General features: G+C 43.0%; 2 protein-coding genes and 1 pseudogene across 2 annotated transcripts; 1 reads left to right on the top strand and 2 right to left on the bottom strand.

The window, feature by feature from the left end:
- The first annotated feature begins 5196 nt into the window (after window positions 1-5196).
- Window positions 5197-13552, top strand: LOC148215991 (uncharacterized). The gene is made up of 5 exons (XM_088141527.1): window positions 5197-5215; window positions 7770-7971; window positions 9167-9423; window positions 10238-10377; window positions 12545-13552. Exons 1-5 carry the CDS (start codon window positions 5197-5199, stop codon window positions 13550-13552), a joined length of 1626 nt encoding a protein of 541 aa, XP_087997653.1.
- A 4054-nt stretch (window positions 13553-17606) lies between these two features.
- Window positions 17607-24543, bottom strand: LOC103057781 (endonuclease domain-containing 1 protein-like). The gene is made up of 3 exons (XM_007440303.3): window positions 24436-24543; window positions 19421-19732; window positions 17607-18171 (listed from the first exon to the last, which is right to left on the bottom strand). The coding sequence occupies exons 2-3, from the start codon at window positions 19700-19702 to the stop codon at window positions 17629-17631; spliced, it is 825 nt and encodes a 274-aa protein (XP_007440365.1). The 5' UTR covers window positions 19703-19732; window positions 24436-24543; the 3' UTR covers window positions 17607-17628.
- Window positions 24544-25069: 526 nt separating this feature from the next.
- Window positions 25070-25837, bottom strand: LOC103057301 (retinoic acid receptor alpha pseudogene; annotated as a pseudogene).
- Window positions 25838-26635: the final 798 nt, after the last annotated feature.

The following is a 26635-nucleotide window of genomic DNA, read 5'->3' as shown; positions in this document are numbered from 1 at the left end:
CTCTGTTCTGGTTTGATGCCAGATGGTGATGTCCTGATTTTGGGGTGCGCAGAGTGTGTTAAGCAAAGCCACTGATTAAACACTCTGTCTTTGCTGTTGTCTTCTTTTCTCAGCATCACCAGTGGGTGGAAAAGGATCCCCTGATCTCAGCAGTGACAGATGGCTAGATCCACAGCATTTGCTTTACCAGGGAGACATCAACCCACCCATCAGTGGCAGCCCTGTGAGGTAGTCTAGCCAGGAAACCGAAACCATGAATACTAACACTACCCTTATTGTAAGGTTACAGGACAGAATCTTGCAAGTCTGAAAGCACGTCTCTTTAGTTTCCAGAGAATGAGGGAGGGTCCCTTCTGGAATGCTTTCTCCACCCCCATTCCTTCTGTGGGCAGAGATACCTTTTGCATGATGCGTGTCTAGCCTGTGGCTCTTCCTCCTGTCTCCCAAAGTCATTGCCACAGACCATTACAACCTTTTACCACCACACAAGAGGGTCTGGAAAATTTAAAAACAAATCAGGATAGTAGCTGTGACTTGCATTAAAAAAGGGACAGAGCTGTGATCCTGCCATCCCAACCACCCCTGCATTCTACTAGTTCAAGATGGTATTTAACAACACTATTATTAAAAGACACATATTTAATAAAGCAGACAAGAGCTTCAGGAGCTTCAAATAGACATTCTGTACATTTAGGGATTGTATGGCGGTCTTCAAGGTATTTATTTCAGATTGGATTATCATCTCTGGCTTTGGAAAAAGAAGAAATAAAAGTAACATGTGTAAAGTTGGAACACAAGGTTAAGGAATTTTTAAATATGTGTGTAAGAAAACCTTCACTGCATATTATTAATGCTTCATATCTGCTAATACAGAATTTATCCTCCTTTATGGATTTCAGACTTAATTTTTTTGACCTGTATCAAGCAGGACAATTAAGAGCTGGGGGAAATCCAGTAAATTATTAGTTTACAAACAGTAGCTTCCTTGGGGGAGGGGGTTCAAAAAAGTCAGGATGGGGCTGTCAGAAGGATCAGACACCTTCTTTTCCCACGGTTTGTGCCCAAGCTGGGAATCCAGTAAAACACAGGAGATGATCAGTGGAGGTCAAAGAAAATATATTTATTCAACCTAAGGTTGTCAAGTAACATTGGGTGGTGGCTGCAGTGGACTGCTCCTCTGTCTCCCTTCTTATAGGTTTTTAGTTTAAAGATTCAGCCAATTGTTATTGATAGAATGGAATGCATTAGCTTATTACAAACAAATGTTTTCTTATCTAGAGTTGAAACAGACATCTCCTTACAGACCTGCTTAATGACCATTCATTTAGTGACCAGTTATGAAGGTGCTAAAAAAAGCTACTTACAACCATTGCAACACCCCCACGGTCATGTGATCACAATCCAGGCACTTGGCAACCAGCTCACACTTATGATGGTGGCAGCATCCTGCACACACATGATTTCCTTTTGCAACCTTCCCAGCTGGCTTCCGGCAAGCAAAATCAATGGGGAACTGCATGATTCACTTAACGATTTCTGCAAAAAATGCTGTAAAATTCGGTCACTTGACATGATGCTTTGCTTAATGACTGCCCTCTTAATGATGAATTTTCCAGTCCCATTGTGGTCATTAAGCGACAACTACCTGTATTAAAACAGATGTCTCCTTAAATGGGTATTTTATCTTTCCTATACATATGCTTTTCTATACCTAAGATATATGTCTTCCTTTACATAGTTTTGCTACGTGATGTGCTCATTTGTTTATAATGGCAGGAGCCAGCCTTTTCCTTTTATAAAATGGCATTACTATTGCCTATACAATCTTTCATTGATCCTTAATTTAAATTTATTGTAAACATATAAGGAAAATATTCCAACAGTGTCCACAACCACCCAACAGAAGCCCCACCCCTTTGTACCTGTGTGTGATGTCAGCGCATATGTCAGAGTCTGGTTTGCGTAGATCCTGACACATATACAAAAAGGGTGGATCGTCAATCACATGGCCACAGCTGCCATCTTGACTAAACTAAACCAACCACATGGCTTAGCTTAGCAGCACACATGAAGCCAAGATTTCCATTGCTCTCCGGAACACTACAGCCCTGTAGAATTAAGATGGCTGGAAGGAGGAGCAGATCTGTAAACAAATGTTGTATACTGATCACAATTTAGTTTCACACGCTGTGGATCTCAGTACAGCTTAAAGTGCTACAGTTCTCTCAGTGCAGAAGAACAGAAAAGAATTCCAAGATCAGAGCATGAGAGTTATTCCTACTCAAATTCTGCTTCCTATCTAGAGTTGGAAAGGGTCATTTTGGTGATCAAGTCCAACTCCCTGCTCTTGTATTATGACTAGCCAGAATTTTCAACAAGCTGACAAATAGGGCATTCAAGTAATAATATGCCCATAAAATTATTCCCACCTCCTTCGAGCTGGTGTTATCATCCTGCCCCTGGACTTGATTCTTCCATATTGCTGTTGGACCAAGGAACAGTTCTTAACCACTCTTCAATGAATATTATCCTGCATCCTCTAAACCAGGGATGTGCAATTATTTGGATTTGATTCCAAACTCCAAATGTGACTCATCTAACCGAGAAAATGATAGAACCCTTGCTTCTAATGCTCAGGACATTGCATGTCTATGAATTCAACCCAAAGTTGCATGAATTCTGTTTCAGCAGTTCTGTCACCTCTGTATCTGATAAATCCAGAGGAAGGAAACTCATACATTAACAGTCATTTCCTATCTCTGCTTCAAGAAGTATTGAAAGCCCTTGTAGCAAGATGATTAGATGCTTAAACCTCTTTCCCCACATTAACCATAATTAATTTTAACCATTCTCATGGTTCTGGCAGTTGAGTTATAGTAACCAAAACTATAACTTGAGTTATAGTAACCAAAAGCTGCTGTACATGCAATCAACAGGTGAATATACCCAGGATTTAAAGAGCATAGTTCAAGCATTTGCACAAAATGGCTCCCACAGTGGCTGTGGCCAATAACAAAACAACACACATTGGCTTAACCAGCAGAAGACTCATAGATGCAATTGGGCCTGATTAGTCTCTTGCTTGTAGACAAGAATGAAGCCATATACACACTGAAGATTCAAAGTCCATATATAAGCCTATGCTCCAAAGTTTAAATTCTGGCTTTTTCCTCTCACCTTTCTGAGTCAATGGACACTTGGCTGTTCTTTTGATGGCCTTGAAAGACACTTGATCTATGCTGACCTAACTGTGGAACTGCCTCTGTTGATAAAGAGAAGAGGTAGGCCATGTAGTTCATGCTAACGCTTTGGAAGCAAACAACCCAACACCAAAAAGCAGCCCACAGATTGTCTTTATTCTGCACCTGTCCCTTTAAATTCCAGGGCTAGGACTAGTAAAAATTAGCAAGGTATGGTAGATATCAGGCTAAGTTGCAAAGAGTGAACATAAAGTAAAGACAGGATCTCCAAGAAAGGAATAGGAATCAAAGTATGGGGAATATAAGCAATGTGTTCTTACTCTAGACATTTGTAGTCAACAGGTTGTGCTGGAGATTCAGACACAGTTGTCTCCTCATAAACCAAAGGTCCTTGATAAGCCGTGATCTGATGCTTTAGGCACACAGAAATTTCCTTTGCCTCCCTATTCCTCTCCCATCTGTCTGAAACCTCCAGGCAGTCAACTTAATAAGACCAGGCTCCACCATTTCTGTCAAGCCATGCTCTTCAAGAGTAGGAGGCAAGGCAGTTCAACTGGTGGAGTTACAAGATTTAATTTCTTCCCTAATGGTTTCTGCCAGTGATTTCATGGTTCCTCACTTCACAGCAACAGTTCCCTCTTGTATAGGAACTGCCTGTAGTGGCATTTGCTTTCCATTTATTTTTATTTTTATTTAAAGAATTAAAAACAGAATTAGATGGGGGAGACACTGACTCAGATCACATTGGGCACTTTGATCCAGTTAGAGATCAAAGGACTTAGTGGGTGATGACTAGGATATATTAAGCATGGAGGCAAAATCTGTTTAGTTTACATAAGATTGTGAAGTCATTTTCGAACTGAAAGTCAGTGATACTGCAAAATTCATACTTCTTCAGATTGTAATCATAATTTATTATTAATTACTTGATTGCCATTATTCATAATACATTATTATAGCCCTAGAGCAGCATAAAATAACCTAAAACTGTAAAATGTGCAACCAGTAACTATAACAATCTAGACAATGAAGGGCAAAAAAGAAAAAGTTAACATTATTATTACAAAAGTCTAACATAATTCAATACGGAACCTATATAGAAGACAGAAGGTACAACATTAAATATAAAATAAATATTGAAAATATTTATGAATTTCCATTGTAAATAACAATGAAAATAACAGCCTCTGAACAAAATTATTTAAGCTGTAAAATATAGGAAATAACAGGGGCTTTTTAGAAATGGAGAAGGTCACTTGCTTTCTTCTGTGTTGCCTTTGAGATATCAGGAGAACCTGGGGGTTTTCAATTCCCCATATACTTCCTCTACCTCTTTTGTTATTTTTCTTCCTCTTTTTCTGTGACTCCCTTTATCTTTTGTTAGTGACGGGGTTTTCAGATGATGTTACAAAGATTTTGTTTATTCATATGACTAACCAACTGACCAACTGACCTTTTAAGCAAAGGTTGGAGATTCTACCTTCTCTCTGATGAAACTAAAAGGACAATGTGGCCAACATGGAAGATATGGAACCATCAGGATGAAAGATTTCAAAGAGTGACCATTGATGATCAGATGAGCAAGTCAGATATTAACCTCTAAGCCTAAATGGCATAGTTATGGTTCTCAAACATTTCCATAAATATACTGTGGCTTTCCTAACTAACAAAACCAAGTAGAACAACTGGTTGCAAAATGCTTCTTTCAGAATCTGAGGACTTCAGATCTCCCTTCTCTGCTTGCTACGGCAGTTCTCTTAACAAAAGATACATCTACCTGGCCTCAAATTTGGCTCCTTAACCTTGATTACCACCTAGCTGCCACATAAAACTTAAGCCTCTCTTACTGCAGATGAGATAAAGATAACATGGTGGGGACAGGTCAGGAAAAAGAAGTTGCTGGGGCAAATTTCTCCTGTGGCTAGGGGCAACTGTGTCTTGGAGGAAATAAGTACATGGGAGAATCAGTGTGTGGGTGTATGGACACCATAGACGCATGGATGGTGTGAAGGACTGTGAGAAGCAGGTGGTGAGAAGCAGGCAGTGGAAGGTTGTCAGAAGAGGTAGCCCAGCCCAGAGGTGGGGATTATAGGAAAGAAATGCTTCAAGCAGTCTCTACTTTGATTGGCTTGCTCTAAAGCTGTTTAGGAATTTTTTTTACAGCTTTCAAGATTATAATTTATAATCCATTTTTTCAGAAATGTGCCTTTCTGAAGCTATTCTAGTCTTGCTTCTTGAGTTTCCAGTATGTGGCTTAGGTATAGATTTAGGTAGATTTCTTTTCCTTTTCTTTTCTGCCTACAGTGCATTTTGCCAACCTCCTCTTACTCTTTTTCTGCATTTTGTATAGTGTTGTTTATCCCGAAAGCACGATGATGGGTACATAGGTATGATAAATAAGCTACTTTAAAATGGGACTATAGAATATGCCACAAAGAGAAATGGAAATGTGATCATCTCTGTATCCAGAGGAATAAATTTTGAACCCCTGAAATTTCCAAGAAGGAACTGAGAAGGAAATACATTTCAGCCTCATTAGATGACCATCTTGGAAAAGAAGAATGATATATTTAAAGCAAACCCCAAACAGTTTGAAATAGAGATGCTGTTTCCACCAGCCATTTGTTGCATAAGGATCTCACACGCAGATGCAATCAATTTGGGGCTGAGTCATGGGGTTTTCTTTGAATCTTTTGATCTGACCACTCCTGAAAACTGTCTATTAAAATCTCAAGATGTGGCTGCTTACACCAGCCCAGAGAGAAAAAGCCTGGCTGAGCTTCCAGAAGCTTTATCTGTCGACAGTCCACAGGCCCAACCTCAATGCCAGCCCTGTTTTCACAGTTAATTAGAAGCATCAGTATGGTTGCACTCTACTGAAAATAGATATTTCTTGCTTCCCAAAGAACTTTTCCATGAGGGAGCCCCTCATCTTGGGGCCATTAGCTAAGGGGTGACTTGTTCATTCCAGTCCATCCCCACTGGTCAAACCCAGGCCTTGTCTCCTAGCAACGCAGAAGAACTCGCTGATGTTGCCACCTTGGTTTGAACAATATGGAACCGATGCCATGAACCACAGTGCAGGATGGGTGCCCCACTTGGGCTGGCTGCTTCGAGCAGTTGTAGTCTTCCTGTCATTGTTGGGGACATGTGGCTTTGAACTAGAGAGTAAGAGGAGGGCCTGGGAAGGGTGGAATAAGGGGTTTCTCCATGGCTTCTGTTGCCAGGGCCCACACACAGGGGCTTTTCTCGATCATGTCTCTGCATCTGGAACTGCGCTGGCCTTAGCAAACAACCTGCTGAAATTTCTCGGTTTTGCTAGCTGGTGAATCGTGATAGCACCCTGTTCAAAGTAGTTGTTGACTGACAACAGTTTGCCTAAAATTGCAAATTTTACAGCTTACTTGAGAACAAGCCCCACTGATAGCAGGTCATACCATCTGGGGAGGCTGTATCAAGGGGCAAGATAAAGACAGCTTGGTTGATTTTATCAAGGAGCACTGGAATCTAGAAGGAAAACATACCTGACTTCGGAAACATCTGGGGCCCTTGATTTTAGGTGCCTCATATGTTTGTTATATATTATTTAGTTTTGACCTTGATTGTGTAGTGGTTTTATTGAGTTTTAAACTGACTTAAGTCGCTGGGAGTTGATTGCAATTGGGCAAAATGAACATTTGATAAATAAACAAAGATATAAAATCAGATATCCTGAGGACTTCATCAGTAGAGTTGCAAATTCCCAAATCTGATTCCTTGAGTCCAGTGTGGAGGGATGGGCCATCAAGGTAGCAAAATTAATACTCCGGACCACCAGCAACTTTAAAAGTGAGTGTTTATGTTTAATCTAGTCTTGCTAGGTGGGACTGCTGAGAATAGTACTCCAGACATCAAGAGCATGTGTCTTTGGGAAAAACTACTTCAGTTGTGTGCTTATTTGTAATCTTTCTTACCAAGTGTTGATTTGCATCAAACCTATAATGTAGACTAAAAACTGGAGATTTGAAGGAAAACTTGCAGAAAAGGAATGGGCAAGGTTTAAATACAAGGTTTAGTAGTTGTATTTAGTTACGCACTTAAGGAATGGAGTTGTTGAAGCTGATCTCGTGAGCCTTGGAAGTTTACATTGAAATTGCTTTAGAATTTTTTTCAAAGGAGAAGGACAATGTGGATGAGATAGACACAGATGGAGTGGGATGATCTTCTGCTTATTAGTGATGATGGTCAAGGGGTGGCTGGAGATGTTCTATTTTTTATTCTGCAACCCTCTCTCCAGAAATCTTAGCTGCTCATATTTCCATGCCATTCTAAGAGGAAACTTGAAGGAGGAGCCCCTCCCATCCGTTTTTTCCAGAAGTGATGCAACTGTCAGGGGTCAGGGAAAATCCTGCCCTTGGAGACATTTTGCTGCCCCTGGAGAAGTGGGGGAGAAATCACCTCCACAGTTTCTCTACCCACAAATTGTGGGATCTTTTGGAAAGGCTATTTCTGCCAACTTTAGCCTGACCACAATCAGGTTGGACCGAGCTCCTTTTCACCTCTGATCTTTCTGTGTTTGCTTCTTCTCAGCCTGTGGGATACAGCCCTTGGGAGCCATCCACCGAAGCAGGAAGCAGGTGGCGGGTGGCAATTATGCCTTACCTGGAACATGGCCGTGGCTCAGCAGCATTCAGATATACACTCCCAAGGGATCAAGGCATTCGTGTGGTGGATCCATTGTTGCTGCTCGTTGGATCCTCACTGCGGCACACTGTTTCAGTGCAAAGAGAAAGTAAGAAAAAAAACAGCATCTATTTGCTTGGGGTTCTCTGAGCTTGGTTCTTTTCTTGCAAATGTTTCCTTACCCGGCTAGGTAACATCTTCAGTGCTAAAATGGGATGAGGTTTGCTCTCTGTTTATCTGCTGTGGCCTGCCTTGCCAGTGCTGGTGGGGGTGGGTTCTGTTTTGCTCCTCTGGTAGTTCATTGATTAGCATCTGTTGACTGCTTGATTGTGTGCCTGGTGGTGACCTTTGCTCATCTGGGTGATGATTGCTGGAGATGATTGCTGGTGATTGATTGCTGGTGAGGCGATCTTCTGGTCTTTTGTCTCTTTTGAATAGTATGTAGATGCTGTTAATCTCTATGTGTCTGTTGATTGCTGCCTTGTCTGAATACCAGGGTTCCAAGAATTCTCTTGCATATTTGGATTTCATTCATTTATTTTGTTAGTAAATCCAACCTACCCCCCAGAGCCTAGAGTGGTGAACAGCAGATTATTTACATAATATGTTATAAACAATAATCCAGAGTAAGCCAGTACACAGTGGAACAAAAGAACATTGATTCAGTGAAGCCACTTGTAAGCCAAAATAGGCTTCTGTTGACTTCCTGGACACAATCACGCTATCTCCTTGGCATTGTTGCCAAGTGGTTCTTGGTCGTTGCCTTCTTCCAGCATGTTTTCTGACTTTTCAGCCTGGCTACAACTTCTGAGCCCAGAAAAAGTGTTACCAGCTGAGATGGAAATTATTAATCAATGCTTATATCTCCATATTCTTATTCTTTAATAATATTTTTTAAATATCCTTTTAAAAAAGAAAACTAAGCATCCTCCCCAAACCCAGGAAAAAATAGAGAATCATATCCCTGCTGATAAATTCTTCCACCCATTTTGGGCCAGCTCTCAGCCTAACATGGTGCTCAGTCTTCAAAAAATATTAAGTGCATCCCTCTTCTCTGTCTGTGCAATGGGTGGACTTCAGAATTTGGAAGGTCCTCCTCAGACCTTCCAAACCTTTTCATATGGAGACCAACTTGTGCCAGGTACAGGTCAGGAACTTCAGACACTGTGTATTGTGGTTAAGATCTTTATATTTGGAGGGGGGGCATAAGGTTCCATATTTTTATAAATCTGAGTTCTGGGGATATAACTGTGTTTGAAAGATTTCATTGAGTTTTGCACATCCCATGCTCTGTTTGCTTGCAGCTCCATGAAAGTCTGGAGGATTGTGTTGGGTGCCACAGACCTTTCTAGATTGCCGGCCACAGTACAGTTACGCTCAATAGACCGAGTCATCTTCCACCAGGATTACAATCCATCCACAGAGATCAATGACATCGCGCTGATAGAGCTTGACAGACCTGTGACTTTTGATGACCACGTGCAGCCAATCTGTTTGCCACCAGTCACCATGGACTCTAAAGCCTTCTCCAACTGCTACGTCAGTGGCTGGAGCTCTAAGAGTGAGGGAATCCAAGTGGAGGGAGGCACGGGCAAGGGTTGGTTCATATATGGGTGTGCTACTGTATAGATTGCCCAGGCTGGGGCACACAGAGAATTGGCTGGGATGTCCACTTGGGGATGGGCAAGTGTATCAATTTTGGTTTCTTTCTAATTTTCATTTTCACAAATATGTCAAGTTCAATTTTTCTATTTCTTCCTTAGAGGACTATGGACTTTCCCTCACCTGCATCTAACCATGGCAGAAACAAGCCCTCGCAATATTGCCCATTTTAGTATGGGGACAACCTGCCATGCTTCACCATCTATGATGATGGAAGCAGTTAGAAGTTCTCTAGAAGAAGAGATGAGTGCAACACTTATTGTTATTTTGGGCTGGTATACCCCTCCCTTTGGGTAAAGGACAGTCCTCTGGCCCCATTTTTTTCTTAGTGAATGGAAGTGCAGGATACAATGACCAGGTCTGAGAGAGCCAGCTTTTCCTCTATGCCAAGTAAGACCCCTCCATGATCAGCTGCCTGCTAAGCCTGCTTGATAACTGAGCAACACAAGGATGCTAAGACATCTTAGTTCAGACCAGGTGAGGGCATCAATTCTAGACATGTGGGTCAGTAAGGACCAATTTACCAATCCACAAGTAATACTATGATTCTCTCTCTCTCTCTCTCTCTCTCTCAATAGTTAGGTTTTGTGTCAAGCAGGCTATAGATTCTAGGCTGGGAAATGGGTTGTATGTTTGTGTGTGTGTGTAAGGGAAGGGAACTGCTACCACCAGAGAAGGTGGTCATCCAGCTGAACTCCACGCTTTGCCCACAGGTACCTCCATTGTTGTGCACGAAGCCAGAGCACATGTTCTGAAGACAAAAGTATGCAACAGCAGTGAGTGGTACAAAAGGGGGCTGAATCCCCACACACTCTGTGCAAGTTCGGAGGACACCAATAGTGACCATTGCCAGGTAAAGAGTCCAATATTGTGCCCATCAGCAACAAGAAAAACAAAAGCTGCTTCCTGTTGGCTTGGTCTGTGTCAACCTTGCAAGGTAGACCAGACAGGAAGCATGGCCAGATGAGCTAATTCTACTTTATTGTAAGATTACATTAACAGAATCTTGCAAGTCTGAAAGGACATCTCTCCACCCTCGCCTTTACAGTCCAAGAAACTAGGAAGGGTCTCTTCTGAGCCTCTTGCCCCACTCACATTCCTGCTGTGAGCTAAGCTGCCTTTTATCTGACCACTCCCTTGGCTACGTCTCTTCTCCCTGTCTCCCAGGGTCATTCCCACATACCATTACAGTTTGCCAGTGTAAGTGTGGTTCCCTCATGAACCAGTTTTCTAGGTTTACAGCTCCCACTGAGCCACCAACTCACCCCTAGATTTTAGCCTACTGTGTCGAAAGAACCCCTATTTCTGAAGAGAGACTGGGATTTGGACCCCAAATTGTTTGGGAGAGGAAGCTGATTGTTTTCCAAATCACCAAACTGGAGCTGTAACCAAATCTTGAGGTCCACTAGGAAAAAAATACCGAGCAAATCACTTTCCCTCTGTGGTGGCTATGCTCCAAAAAACATAGCTGGGGACCAACTCAGGCAATTAAATTAAATTTAGATTTGTATTAACATTTAATTAAAGAAACTAGTTATTATTGATTCAGCAAATGCATTAATTAATTGAGAGTAACCCTAAATGCATAGCTCCTTCCCATAGAAGGTATTCTTTTCCCCTTGTGCTGCATTTGATTGAAATTAAACTGTCATTAAATTTGAAGAAACTGAATTAATTTTTTACTTTAAATTACATTTTAATTATTCAGTGTAAGGCATTGAATGCTGTTCACCTCCCATGTATTTAAGGATTTTTCCTAGGTCATATTAAAATCGTAATTTGATGATAGTTTTTGGAGCTAACCTGAGAGTTAAAACCAACTATTTTAGGGTCTGCAGTTGGATTTCAGTTGTATATCTCCAACCCCTATTCTATACACCTTATCAGGCTGCAAAACCTGGACTTAGAAGTCTCTCAGACACACAACACAACATAGTTAGGTAAGAATGTTTTTCACAGCCAGACAGTAGCCATATTAAAACAGTTGACTGTTCTTTGTCAGTGTGGGGGTGCATTTCCCTCTTATACCCACAGCAGTTGAAACACATCACATCTTATTTCCACCTTTCCTATATTTCAAAGGATACTTTGCCCTATGCTTCATGGCCTTCAAGCTGGACCACCATTAGTTGTTGACATAACGGACATCTCCATCCTGAGAATTCCTGATTCTTAGCTTACCTCTCACATCTTCAGTTCTATAATCAGATAGTATATGTTCAAAAGAATTAATTGGTGCAACACTGAAGTAATCATTAAGCATCTAAATTGAGTTTACACTCTCTGTGACTCCTTGGGACAATCTTGTTACCGCACATGAGCTAAATTCATACATCTTTAACTTGGTAACTCAACCTATTTTCTAGGTTTTCACAATACATTCAGCCATAAACGAATTAATCAGGTTAGGTTCACACAACATAAAGTCTCCTTCTGAGTTGTGCTCAACTCCTGGTGACTTCACATCCATGCATTTTTTTGGCCAACAGCACAAAAGTGGCTTGCTTCTGCCTTCTTCCAGAATATTTTTTGTCTAGCACATCGCCCTGGGATTTCTAAATGGTAACCCATCCATAACTAACAGGTCTCACCCTGCCAAGCTTTCCAAGATCAGCCAAGGTCAGCTATAGGCTAAACCATAAAAAATATGACATACCGAATTTGACATTTTTGTGTGAATGCAGCCTTTGGTTAAGTGTGTTGTGTGAACAAATGGTCGAAGTATAACATTCACTAATAAAAGCAACCTAACTAATGTGCCATATAGAGAAAGCCCAAATATGACTGGAGTTGGGGTCGTGGTTTTTGTGTTTTGTTTAACCAAGAAGCCAATGAATTTGTGGCATATTACAAGGGATAATTTCCTGATGTGATACACTGCTAAAAAGCCATATGCATTCTTTTGACCTGGTTAGAAATTCTTGAGTTTGCCTCTTGCTCCTTGGTGTGAAGCAACGCTACCTTGTGTTTGCAAAGTGTTTGTTGCTGAATCTTGTTCCTTCGTTTTTTTTTTTCTACAGGGAGATGGTGGGGCGCTTTTAATGTGCAAGACATTGCCCAAGTCACCATACTACTTAGTTGGGATTACCAGCTCAAAGAAAGACTGTGCCAAGACAAACTGCCCAGGAATTTACACCTCCATTCAGCAGTTCCTGAAATGGATCTCTGGAAAGATGGTGGGAACAGAAAAGATCCCAAAGAAGAAACATCTACAAAATCACAACATCAAGGACACCAATTCAGCCTCAATCACTGAGGACACAGCTACCATGGAATCACCATACCTCCCTCAAGAAACAGTTCCCCCACTTCTAGAACCTCCATATGTCCCAGAAGAAACAACTCCTTCACCTCCAATGTCCCCCTACATCCCTACAGAGACGGCAATAATCTTGAAGCCTCCATTTATTGCAGTTGAGAAGCCATTTCGCTTGAGACCATACTCTAAAGAATCTCCAAAATCAGCTCATAGCTCAATTCAATACCGCTTTCCAGACCCAACTGCTTTGCCTCCCCCATATGTTCCTCCAGAAGCAAAAGTCACCCTGGAGCCCCCCTACATCCCGCTAGAGAACTCTGCTCATTTAGAGCCTCCATACATGCCTCCAGAGACATCTGTCCCCCTAGAACCTCCATACATCCTCCTGGAGACGCCTGCCTCTCTAGAGCCACCATATATTCCCCAGGAGACCCCCACTCCTATAGAACCTCCATATACCCCTCTGGAGGCTCCTGCTCCTCTAGAAAATCCATACATACCTTCAGAGACCTCTGCCACTCTAGAGCCACCATATGTGCCTGTGGAGAAACCTCCATCTCTTGAAGTACCATACACTCCTCCAGAGACCCCTGCTGTCCTCGAACCTCCATACATACCTCCAGAAACTCCTCCTCCTCTAGACCCTCCACACACACCTCCAGAAACTCGTGCTCCTCTAGACCGTCCATACGCCCCTCCAAAAACTCCTGCCCCTCTAGACCCTCCATACACACCTCCAGAAACTCGTGCTCCTCTAGACCGTCCATAAGCCCCTCCAAAAACTCCTTCCCCTCTAGACCCTCCATACACACCTCCATAAACTCGTGCTCCTCTATACCGTCCATACGCCCCTCCAAAAACTCCTGCCCCTCTAGACCCTCCATACACACCTCCAGAAACTCCTGCCCCTCTAGACCCTCCATACATGCCTCCAGACATTTCTCCTTCTCTAGACCCTCCGTACATACCTCCAGAAACTCCTCCTTCTCTAGACCCTCCATACACACCTCCAGAAACTCCTGCCCCTCTAGAACCTCCATACACCCCTCCAGAAGCTCCTACCCCTCTAGAGCATCCATACATCCCCAAGGAAACCCCTGTTCCTCTAGAACACCCATACGCCCCTCCAGAAGCTCCTGCCCCTCTAGAGCCTCCATACATCCCCCCAGAAATCCCTGCTCCTCTACAACATCCATACATTCTCTCAGGAGAATCTCCTCCTCCCAAGATAACATATATTATCCTACAGACCACTACCACTCTGGAGCCCCCTACATTCCTCCAGATCCCCCCATTATTCCTTCAGAGATCATCAATCTGGAGCCTCCATCTATTCCTCCAGGATTCATATACAGTGCCCCAAAGACATCTCAGTCTATTGAGCAGCCAAATATTCCTCCAGAGCCCCCATATACTCCACCAGGGTCTCCATACATTCCTCCAGATGCACTTGACCCTCTGGAAGAAGAATACATTTCCCCATAGAAACCTTGCCCTATTGACCACCCCTCTATTCCAACATAATCTTCATATGCCACTCCAGAGACAGCTGCCCCACTCATGCTCCAGAAAAACATTATCCAAATGAGGTCCCATATGTTCCTCCCCAGTTCCAGACCGCTCCAGACAGCTGTCCCTCTTGAGTGGCTATACTGTCCTCCCCAGAAACCTTTACGCTTAGATTGCCCATATGCAGTATTATCCCTACAGAGACAACTGCCCTTCCAGAGTTCTTAAAACTGCTCTGGGAAACCACCACATTCTATAGATGTCATAACCAAGTGAAAAGTTATATTTTGGAATGCATAGGTTTTCCACCCTTCAAAGGTACTTTGAAACTGCTCTATACTCATCCAAAGCGCATAGGCATCCTTTCTGAGACAGCTGTCTTACTGCAACATCTTTCCTCCTACCAATAACCAGTCATCTACTCTGGAGGTCCCCCTTGAATTGCATGGCCTGGAATTGCTGTACACCTTTCCCCAGACTGATCTCCACCTAAAGTCTTTCATATGCTTTGTTCACAGTATCCCATACTTTGTTCAATCAGTGGGCTGCTCTTCCTCTTTGCTGGTCCAAATATCCAGTTGTTCTCTTGTGGCCAATTCTCCCAAAAGTCATGAAAAAAGGTGTCATTCTCCTCCTCCTTACTTCAACCTTTGTTTTATTGTCAAAATGACCCCATCCCTTCAAAAGTGCTTACAGCTTCTCTGGATGTCCAGGATCACCAGTGAGAAGCAACAGAGAAACACAACTGCTTTCCTCCCCATGGCAGCTTAGAACTTCTCCGCATGATCAAGCATGGATCTCTCTAGGAGAATATCTAGACCAAGATGAACCATCTTGCCCTGGGGGGTATTACATATTGATCTGAAAGAATAGCACACATGGTGAACACTGTTGCTGTTTTGGTTTGATTTCTTTTGCTAATGGCCTTGAAACTGCAAACCTGGTACATGGTGAGAGAAGATTGGACACTTGTCCTTGTGCTCTTTCTCTTGGCGATTGGTTGTTGCGTCCCTGTTCTTCTCTTGGATCTTGGTTGTTAAATTAGTGTCACTTCCAAGCATAATAGCAGGGGGAATATTAGTAGCCCACAGGGCTCCCTTCTTGTTCATATTTTTAATTTTTATTTTAGAGGGCTCCAATTAGAACCAATCCTGAGAAAGCAAAATACGTGGGACTAGAAACACACCATGGTCAATCCAACCAGAATTAAAAGACCTTCCATGGACAGAGGAACCTTTCATACCACTCCAGCTCTAAGAGCCTGTTGGAATAGCCAAGTCGCCCAAAGATGGTTTCTTGGCTCTTCGCATTTGCCACTCCATGGTTGTGCCTGTTTATTTATTCATAATATGCTATTTATACCCCACCTTTCCTCCAGGAGTTCAAGGTGATATACATTAGATTCCTTCCTCTTTATTTTTTTCCCACAACAGCTACCTTGTGTGATACGTTGGGCTGGAAGAGAATGACTAGCTCCAAATCGCCCAATGAGCTTCAGATCACCCATGGCTCAGGGAGGATTTGAACCTGGGCCATCCCATTCCAACATCTTAACCAGTACACCAGAAGTAACATCCCCGTGCTAGAAGTTGATTCAGCTACTTCCGTGGAGGGGATGGAATAGCCTGAATGCACCAGAATGCTATGTGCATGCAAGCAATGCTCTGTATTAATTCTGCTTGATAACCAGACAAGATCTTATGACTTCTCCTCTGGATAGTGCAGGCACGGTATCGTTGGAAGGATAGAAAACACGCGGACCATAGGCCGCATGTGACCTGGGCTACTTCCTTGCAACCCCAGGAATTTCACTGCCAAGGGTTAACAGCAAAATGGATACGTTTGCCTGACATACTATGCGTGGAATCTCATTCACTTGCTTTCTCCATTTTCCTTCCATGAAATGGGTGTTTCCTGTTCATGGGGCGGCGGGGCTAAGCTCATATTAAGCCTGTCCATTGCAGTGTCCACTGAGAAGGTTCTCTGCAAGGCAACAGGTATTAGCAGAAGAGGCAACCTGGCAGCAGGAGGGGGGAAAGCCCCACTTATATCATTATACCCATTACAGGCAAGTTCCACTGAACTGCAAGAATTAGCCCTTGGGCTTGCCTTACCCATCTTCCCCCTCAGAGCCTCTTTCCTTTGGGGTTGTGTCTTTTAGGTGGTATGCTTGCTGACAAGCCATGCCTTTTTTCCCCACTGTTCTATGTAAACTACTGTGGAAGCTTTGGGGAATGAACAATATAATAAAAACCCTTTCAATGAATAAATGTTTAAGATGTGATCAGCAGTTTCTCCAAAGCGGGGCATTTTACCAACCCTGCAGAAAGACCACCTCTTCCTTTCCCTGCATTGTTTCCAGGTGCTTAGCATTAAACCAGTGTTTCTCAACCTTGGCAACTTTAAGATGAGTGGACTTCAACTCCCAGCATTCCCCAGCCAGCATGGGCAATCTGGTCAACTTCAAGAGTTTGTACCTGAGTTTCTTTCTTTTTCCCCTCTTCCTTCCTCCTCTTTTCGTTTTTGCATCACTTCTTCTAGATTATATACCTGCAGATAAGGGCTGCCTTTTTTAATGCTGTAACTTAATCAAGGAATTGCCCTCTTTTTCCTGCTAGCAAGATAGAAGTGCTTGGAATAAACAGGATATCCCTACTGAGACCTAGTACAATTCCACCACTGCATCTGTGTTGGGATTTGCCCGTTGCTGCTTCCAGTTGTACCGAACGGACCAAAGAAAGGGAGAGGACGTGATTGGATAGCACATCATGGAGGAAATTTTCTGCACAATCCCGCTTGGCTTGGGCTACGGGGTGTTGAGATTAGCTATTAACTACTAGAGCCAGTTTGGTGCAGCAGTTAAGGCTCCGTGCTAGCAGCCAGGAGACTGTGTGTTCTAGTCCCCCCTTGGGCATGAAGCCAACTGGGTGACTCTGGGCCAGTCCCTCTCTCTCAGCCCTGGGAAGGAGGAGGAGGAGGCCAGCGCAAGCATTTCACTGCCTTCCTGATGGCTCACAGGATATTAATGATAAAGACTCCCTTGAGTTGGGATCAACACCTCGTGAGTGACACCATGTCATTCTCTTTGCAACAGGATAAAAGCAGTTTGCTGTTTCATTTTTCCCATTTGCTTTTCCAACTTCCCCCTCTACCCTAATATCTGGGCTTGGGTAGTGCTTCCTCCTGAAGATACTTACCAGATCTGACCCTGTTTAGCTTTCCATGATCAGCCCAGTTGGCTCTGTGCTGCTACCTGCAGGAAATTTTAATATGCCCATTGTTAAATTAGTTCAAGCAATTTTGTATCTGCCATGTTTGTGCTAGAACGACAATAATTTATTGCCGGGGACAGTCACTATGAAAGAGGGAGACATGATTCACATTATACAGCCTTGCAAGGTGATCCTCCAGCTGGCCTAAAGTGAACCGTAGCACCACATTTTCTTCATTCCTGGCAAGGATGGCCCAGGATCTAAGATGATTGTTGTCGATCACACAGCAGGCGGCAGACCACAAATGGCTGGGCTTGTTGACCCGCCCTCCTGCTATGTAGGTGTCCCCTGGCACCGCTCCCACCACCACAAATGTCTCCTGGCATCCTTTGGTCATCTCTGCCATTGTGGTTTGCTCGTAGTTGTTCCAGGCCCCACCGTTGAGCTTTATGTTTTGCGGGACAATGTTCGTCAGGGTGAAGGTAGATGACTTGGCACTGTAGTCAGGCTGGTGTCCATTTGGGTTAAGATGGCCCCTGTTACAATCGGTGAGGTTCTTGTAATCTTGCAAGATGGCTTGGCTGATCTGGAGAGCAACTTTAGACCCCTTTTTATTCAGGAAGTCTCCTTCGGTTTCCATTTCAGCTTGGAATGCTGAATTAATGAGCTTTAGAGAAGAAAAGGGGAAGCACAAACAGTGGGAATTAAAGGATAAGTGATTGGGAAGAAACAAAAAATACCTAGCACCACATAGACACTGCCGTCTAATCTACAGCCGTGTTTCCACAACACGTCTAACTTAAGCCTTGAACAGTTACATTTACATAACATGCTAAGCCCAAACAAATCAACTTATCTCATGGTCTCAAGACAATGTGCTAAGACCATGGCTGGGTTCCCACAAGACACAGAATCCTAAACTATTCAAGCCCCCTTTAGCCTAGTCTACTCCCAGAGTTGCTGGGAGTCGGGCGGCATATAAATTTAATATATTATTATTACTGTTGGCCGCACAGTCAGCCAGATGGATTCGGCATTTTTATCCACCTATTGAGTCCTTCCCAAGGATCTGGGATAGGCAGATGTTGTTACTACTACTACTACTACTACTACTACTACTACTATTATTATTATTATTATTATTATTATTATTATTATTATTATTATTATTGTGTGCTATTTCCCCATTTCTTGGACTTTAAAAAAGCAGGAAGAGTATTGACACCTTTAAACTTTGGTGTTGGAGAAGACTCCATGGACAGCCAAGAAAACCAACCGATGGATCATCAAACAAATCAACTCAGAGTTCTCACCTGAGGCACAAAGGACCAGGCTCAAAATTATCCTACTTTGGACACATTATGAGAAGACCCAGCTCTCTGGAAAAGACTGTAATGCTGGGAAAGGTGGAAGAAAAGAGAAGAAGAGGAGGACCAGCAGCAAGGTGGATGGACTGAGTTACAATGGCAATGGGTGCACCTTTGGGAGACTTGAAAGAACAGGTTAGGGACAGATTGTCATGGAGAAAATCTATCTATGTGGTCGCTAGGAGTCAAAAACAACTTGATGGCACATAACCAATCAATTTTCCCATTTCTAGTGAAGAGAAATTCCAGAGTTCTAGCATTTACCCAGTTTTGGTTTTGTTCAGATCCATCAGAGGTTAACGGCCCAATGTAATGTTTGAATATACCAAGGAATATACAGATGCAACACAGTGGAAGCAGCACTTGAATGAGAAGTAATAATCTAGTGCCCCAACATACATACATACCTAAATAAATATTACGATAGAAATGGAACAGAACAGAAAAGATACATTTCTGGGAGTTTCAGCCCCAATATTTGTGGGAGATATCAATTATAAGCTACATTCAACCAAAGGGAGGAGGGACCACGCCATCCTGGTCTCTTACCTGGGGTTCAACCATCCATTTTGTGGGTCTCTTAGCTTTCCCCGGATTGTAGATATAAGCTGAATATACTGGGATGCGATTGTCTTTATCATACAAAGAGGCAAAACGATACAGGTTTTTGTAACGCTGGCAAATGAGGACAGGGTGTGGAGGAAGCCTTATATCTGGTGGAGTTTCTCGGAGGAAAAACTGAGGACAATTGTCTTGAAAGGAGTCCACCACCTCCCCATTTGTTGGCATGTTACTCCAGCCCACAGAGAGGAGGATGAGCAGTGGCAACATCGTGTGAAATGGTTGGGGCAGAGTTGGTGTCTGGAAGAGAAAAAGAAGGGCTGAAACTGAGAGACAAACTTGTTTGAAGACCACCTTTGGGACAGGGAGTCAGATCTTCTCCAGAGGAAGGGCAACTTTGGCTTTGCTTCTGCTTTGTTCATTGGGTAGTGGACATAAGGGGTGGAAACCCTGGGCACCTGAGAGGTCACCCATCCCATCAGAGGCCTATATATCACCCACTGGCTTTGCTGGTTCAGACAATTTAGCGGTGGCCCCTTGTTTTATGTAGCCTCTCCCCAAGGAATTATGGATGACCCCTCCTCAGGGGGGTCTTTTCAAAAGTAGTCAAAGCAGTCCTGCTCCAGTGGCATTTGGCCCTTAAGTTAGTTGAACTGAATGGTGCCTATGAAGTGTTGAATTTTCCCCGATGATTTTTATTATTCACCTGTGTCCATGTTCTACACTAACCCATGGTCTGTTTTGATTGCAGCAGGTAGCATTTATTGTAAAATCATTATCGTCATCATCTAGTCAGAATTATCTGGTGGTGTTAATAATAATAATGTTGGCAATGACAAATATGTTGCATTCATAATTACACACTGACACACACACATGAAAATCACTCCACATTTTAAAGTAATGAAGTAACCCAACCTGTGTAGTTACTTTATGGTCCAAGGCACTACATGAACTGAGTAAGCCATGATTTAATTAACATGGGCTAGTTGGCAACATGCTCAACTCGGTTATTGAATTCACCCATTTTCTGGGTTTTCAGGACACCAGTTAGTTGTGGTATCTAATGGTGGGTTTGCACAACAATACTAAGTTATTCTCTCTTTGTCTTTCACACACAGAGAACTAATCAAGATTGATGCTAACCAAGCCTAACATGTCTGGGAATGCAGTGGCTAGGTCTTCAACTGATATGTTTAGGTATGCTGAATAAACAAGGTCAGGCTTTCAAGGCTGTTGTCAACCCTTCAGGGTAGACCAGGTCAGGAAACCAACTCCATAAGTTTGACTGGAAATATATTTTGCTGGTATAGGCTCTAGTAACAGAATCTTGAAAACATGACTGTGTTTTTCCTTCCCTTCCTCTTATGCCCCAGTGAATTGCAGTAGAACCAGTCTGAACTTCTTCATAACACTTTCCTGGCCTTAAAGTATGTTTTTTTTTCTTTTTTCTTTCTTATTCTCCTTCCTCCCTCCCTCCCTCCCTCCCTCCCTTCATAACTATTTCTGCACATTTCCTCCAAGATCATCTCAGTGATTCTCTACAGCCGCTGTGTCACAAATAGGGATCATCAGTCAGTGGTGCAATTTTACATATCACGGTGCTATATAATAGGAGATGTGAAGCATGGTTGGATGAAGGACCGAGGAAAGCTAAACAGCAGCTGCTGTGTAAATTAAGCTGAATTATCAATACTCTTAAACTGTTTCGTTTCACTACAGAGAACATGCTCTGCCACATCGCTTTGTCCTCACTATTGGTGATTTGGAGTTGCTACATTGAAGAAAAGAAACACCTCTTTCCTAGTGAGGAAGCCTGGTTGGTCTCAGGCCAGCAGCGTTTGGGGCTGAGAAGAAATGAGGGGTGCCCTTTGCATGGGGAAATAGCGATGCAAAATCTGGGGGACTTGGAAATGGCAGGAGAGGTTTCTTTTCTGTATTTCACTTGATACCACCTAGTGGTTCCCAAGGGTCTGCAGCCCAGATGTGACAGCCTTCAAATTCAGGATCCTCTATTTGTAGAGTTTCAGCTCCCACAGTTCACAGTCCACATGGACAATGGCAGTTGGGTAGCCCTGGGATGGAATCTCCATCCATCAAAGAACAGAGCCCTAAGTTGAGCTTTAAGAAAACAGACATACCAACATAAACAGAGTTTAATCAGGTGGTAAGATGGATTAGCCATTGAAAGCTGACACTCTCAAAAGGAGGAACTGAGGAAAGCAAATTAAATACTACCTCAAACTGGGAGCTTTTTTAATTCAACTCATGTCAATCACTCTTATTCAACATATCTCAAAGCATGTGTATCTCTCTTTCAAGGTGACAGAACAGTTTCTCCAGACTGGCTATTTTGTACATCTCTGATTATGATGGAAAGTCATTTTCCCATGTTTATGATGATCCAGAATTCATGGAAAGGATTTTCCTGCAAAAATGGGGACCAACTCAGGGATACAGGATGTAGAAAATCTTCACTACGGATCCAAGCATCTCCAAATTGCAAGTGATGGGAAAGACCATTGCCAGATGGCCCGAAGTAAACAGGGCCTCAAGTTAGAAAATGCCTGGTTAGTTTCATCTGAAATAATGTAATTTTCTTTATAAGGCTCAGGGTAGTATTTTCTGTTCTTTTTGTCAACTCACATAGCCTGCGGTTATACCACTTTTCTTAATTTCACTATTGCAAACTTCATTCCAGCCCACTTCCTACCCCATTTCCTTATCTGCCTTGTGAAAACAAGTGTAATCTTAGAGCGTGACAGAAAAACATTCAGAGATACCAACTTCAAAGCCAAATTCACAGCACTGTGTTCGGGGAAGGGGGGCAAAATATTATCAACATGGTTATAGAAAATTAAGAGCATATTTCTCAAAGGAGCTGTGTTCATGTATGTGGAAGGCACTTCCTGAATTGGCAAACCTAAGGATGGGTGTGAGAATTAAGTTAGGTTCATTTTTGATCAAGAAAAACCTGTCAAAACTTTTTCCAAGGATGTTATGCTAGTTTTCTGTAATATTTTTACCACAGGGACTAACAGTAGTAGGGCTGCAGAGAATATCAAGGGAGTATTTGGTTTCTTTGGAGCTTCACTGGAACTCTCTCTTTGAAACAAGTAGGGAATGGTGTCTACTTTTAACGGGAACCAAGCAACCACATTTTTTTGACCAAGCAATAATAGGGGCTTCCGTGCATATGAAGAACATAGAGAAGCTCCTATTATCCGACTGAAGTTATTAACTGAAGTAAAGTCTTCATGGACTTGATGCATTGAGGCCAATCTCAGCCAATTCTCACAGGCCTACAAACAGATCTGTTTCTCCTTATTCAGCTAAGTAACTCAAAGTGTCCAGCTTTGTAGGGAGCCATGGAGAAGGCCTTGGGGACAACAGGTGCAGAGTCATGTGTGGGGCCAGGGAGACAGGAAAGTATTAGACAAAGAAAGGTTGGCTCCCCCTGATTTTCTGGGGTATAAGAAGAAGGGAAGGAAAACACAGGTAGACCTGCAAGATTCTGTTACTACAACCTATCTCAACAGAGTTCTAGTCTTCCCATGGAGTCCGTTTCCTGATCTGGTCTACCTCATTGGACTGACATCTTGGTGAGACTGCCCCAGGACTATAGGCTACTCTAGAAAGTCCAAACGCCATTGTAGAAGGCAATGGCAATTCAGTTCAGGCTTGCTGCCGAGAAAAGTGCTCCATGTGTCATCTCCATAAAAAGGGTTGAGCTCAACTTAAAGACAACCTTGGGCTTTTCCATAGCACAATCTTCAGCTGCTGGTCTCCTACACATAAACCAGTAGGAAATGAAGCCGATTTAAGAAATGTTCTTCTGGATGTCATCCCCTACTTCCATTTCAGCCACAGGAATGGCCAGGTGCTCTGTCTGGCAAGATGCTCCCTGATTGGTCGGTTCCTCTGCTTCTTGATCCCTCTGACTCATGCCAAGAAAGCAAGCATTGTTTGATTTCCCTTTCTGAAAATATTTTTTGAGGACGGAGAAAAACAACAGCAACTGTTGTTCAGTTCTTCCAATAGCTTGGCAGAACCCTTGTCAACTTCACCTTGTTTTGAAAGACAAAACAAGGAGCTCTGATCTCCCCATTCCACTACTGAACTCCCCAAAAGCAACAGAGGTCTAGCCTTTCAGGGCAGGGAGTCCCATAGCCCAGTTCAAAACACCCATTGAAAGCAGAGCGTGGGAATTTGAGGGGTGTGTGTGTGCCCACACCAGCCATTTAGAATAGAGCTATTTGCCTAAGACAGAATGATGTGCAGCAAGTAGGCCAAACTGCTAGTGGACAACAAACTCCAATAACAGGGCTTTTTTTCCTACCTCCCTGACAAAATATCCCAAATTATCCATAGGCTTCAGGACTCTAGTCCTTAAGAAAATAGGCCATCACATTTATACAAATTGCATTCAATTTGCTTAATGCAGTAGTTCTCAAACATTCTGGTCCCAGGACCCCTTTGCATTCTTCAGCATGATTGAGGGCCCCAAAGACTTGGTTTATGTGGGGTATATTTATCAATATTTACTGTATTAGAAGTTAAAACTGAGACATTTTCAAATATTTATTTGACTTCATGGACCCCTGGGATTCCCCAGAACACACTTTGAGACCTACTGGCTTAATGTAACCTGAAGGCAGAAATTAATCTAGTCACAGAATTTGAATTAGCAAAACATTTGTGCAGTCCTTTTTGTTAGGTGAGGGCATTGTGTGTCCCAAACACGCAATTATGCCCAGCCTTCTATGAATACATAATGCTCCCCAGGCTGTAAAGTTTTCTGGCTGCCTGAATTCCAAAGGGGTATAGTTACCCTTCTCACTGCAATGGATGGAGAAGCTTTGCAACTCATCCATCTTCACAACTGACACAGCAGATGATAAAGGCTGCTATCATCAATACCTGATTCTTCCCTATATTATCTCCATTTTAAATCTCTCTGGCTTTGACCCCTCTTGGAGTCTATAAGAGAAAGAGATCTCTACCTGACAGGAGTGTCCTCTGAGATTGGTTGACTTCCTCTCCAAGCAGCAGATATGGGACTGATTTCCAACCCTGAGGTGGCTTAAATAGGTTTCAAAAGGGGAGGTCAAGGGTTTTCCACCATTACTTATTAACTTCCTTTAAAAGTAGGTTCAGGAGGGTTTCCAGTTCACATGAAACTGGAAATGTTGCTCAAGTTAGAATGTGGTTTTTTTGTAGAAGTTTTTCAAGGCTCTCCGCCCCTAAAGTGCTCATTAAATCAATTGTGGGAGAAATCTCCCTGTTCAACTTCTGTTCCAACTTCTGTGAGAAACTGGCCAGATGAATCGGATATGCAAATATTTATCTTTAAACTCTTCTCAGCCGTCCTCCATTTCTTGACATTGAACTGGAAGTGCAGCCCTGTTTATTTTTTATCTGCTTATAGTGTGCCGTTCCCGTGCAAGCACATTGAATGTGAACATTTATTACAGTGCAATGTAGCATAGACCTAGAGAAGACCTTGCCTATTTGATGCCCTACAGATTTGGAGCTCAACCTCAACATCTCCAGAGGCTTTGGACCATTGTAGCGAAGGATGATCAGAGTTGTACGATCAAGATGTCGAGGCACGTAGTGTGATCTGGTCAGGGGGATCTAGAGTGTGATCTGGTCAGCAATTGTGAGCATGGTAAAGCCTGGCAACTGCTTGGCAAATCCAACCATCTTGACGATGCACTTTGTGGACAATTCACTGAGTTTGTCCCACAGATCAAGGTCAAGAAATACCCACTGATCTGAACTTTTGTTGGTGGTGCACTTGCCCAGCTGGCAGAGGGCAGGAAAGGTCTCCTGGTGAGCCTTGTGCACTTTCTCAATGAGATCCTCCATCTCAAGTGTAATGATGTAATTCTCTGAACATTCTTCTGGATCCTCTTTTTTCTTGTTGTTCCTATGATTCTGGACAGATTCTTTAGCCATGCCAACTTCAAAGCACTTCTGTCAGCAGCAGTACTGAGTCTGCTGGGTTCTGGGTCACATTGTTGATGGTACAGTTCTTGTCCCGGTGACAGGTCTACACCATGTTCTTCTGGATACTACGGTGGAAAAAACCCTTGCATCCTTCACAGCCACTAACACCATAGTGGTAGCCAGATGACTTATCCTGGCACACAAAGCAGGGTTTGTAGATTTGGGGGTGGTGAAGGAGGGCTGGGTACAATCTCTTCCGAGCTGGTACTTTGTGTGTTCAATGGTAGCTGCCAAAGGCTACCCACTGACCGGCAGCTGGTGTTGTATTCCAGGCAGGGCTCCTGGAAATGAGAGGCCTCCAATCATGTGGGGAAAGAAGAAATAATGAGGAACTGGGTAGCTGCTGAGACACCCACTCCCTGGTGTAGAACAGGTAGTACTGCTGCTTGCCATAGCTGGTACACTCCACGGGCCTGGTCCTTGGCAAAAAGACTCACATAGGGGCCAAATGAAGAACATTTAATATAGAGGAGCAATCCAGAACCATCAAGACTTGATGCAAAATCAGTGTAACTTCTCCTTCCTTTGTGGGCTGGGTCAAAGTTGTGCAGAAGAAAGATGTTCAGTCCCCTGGAAAATTCCCCAAGCCAGTAGAGTGGATCTTCAAGATTTCAGAGATATTTCAGGTGTCTTTGGGAATAGATCTTCTAAAGAAAGCATGAAGGAGAAGCTGCATGGTCCTCTGCACAAGGTGGTGACAGAGCTGAGAAGCAGGTTCCTCTTCCCAATACTCTGATTTTATGCTCATTATGTGAGTTTTAATTTTTTAAATCCCTCCAGTCTGGCTTTCAAACAAGGACCTGATTAGCAGGGGCTTTAAGAGGGGGTTAGATAAATTCTTGGAGGACAGGTCTATCAGGGGTCATTAATTTTGAAAGCTCAGCGTCACCTCCAATCAGGGGCAGGCTAGCTCCAAATCTCAGCTGCAGGGGAACAAGGGTGGAACCAAGGTAGGTCTCCATCTCTTGCTTCTGAGGACCCCAGCAGCAACTGGTTGGGCATGGTGGGAAACTAAACGCTGGATTAAGACGGTCTTAGCATGAGCCAGAAGGGCTGGCAAGGTTGCACAAATCCAGGTTGCCATTCATTCATTAATTCATTCTATTATGAATTAAATACCTAATTGTTGTGGCTGCACAATTGTTCAGCATGCTGCACACCCTTTATAAATACCAATTGATTGATTAAATA

Source organism: Python bivittatus, unplaced genomic scaffold (assembly GCF_059951505.1).
Source record: "Python bivittatus isolate LINGU-HERP-01145 unplaced genomic scaffold, Pbiv_v1 ctg000330_np1212, whole genome shotgun sequence".
NCBI lineage: Eukaryota > Metazoa > Chordata > Lepidosauria > Squamata > Pythonidae > Python > Python bivittatus.
Note: the sequence above shows the minus strand (reverse complement) of the source record. Positions and strands in the feature narration are given on the sequence as shown.

Bases quoted from the DNA above. Each gene is read 5' to 3' on its own strand.
- LOC148215991 (XM_088141527.1), top strand. The intron at 9,424-10,237 runs GTGAGGGAATCC...CTTTGCCCACAG, and splicing joins CAGTGGCTGGAGCTCTAAGA to GTACCTCCATTGTTGTGCAC. The intron at 10,378-12,544 runs GTAAAGAGTCCA...TTTTTTCTACAG, and splicing joins CCAATAGTGACCATTGCCAG to GGAGATGGTGGGGCGCTTTT.
- LOC103057781 (XM_007440303.3), bottom strand. From the start codon at position 19,702: ATGTTGCCACTGCTCATCCTCCTCTCTGTGGGCTGGAGTAACATGCCA. The intron at 18,172-19,420 runs GTAAGAGACCAG...TCTTCTCTAAAG, and splicing joins AATGGATGGTTGAACCCCAG to CTCATTAATTCAGCATTCCA.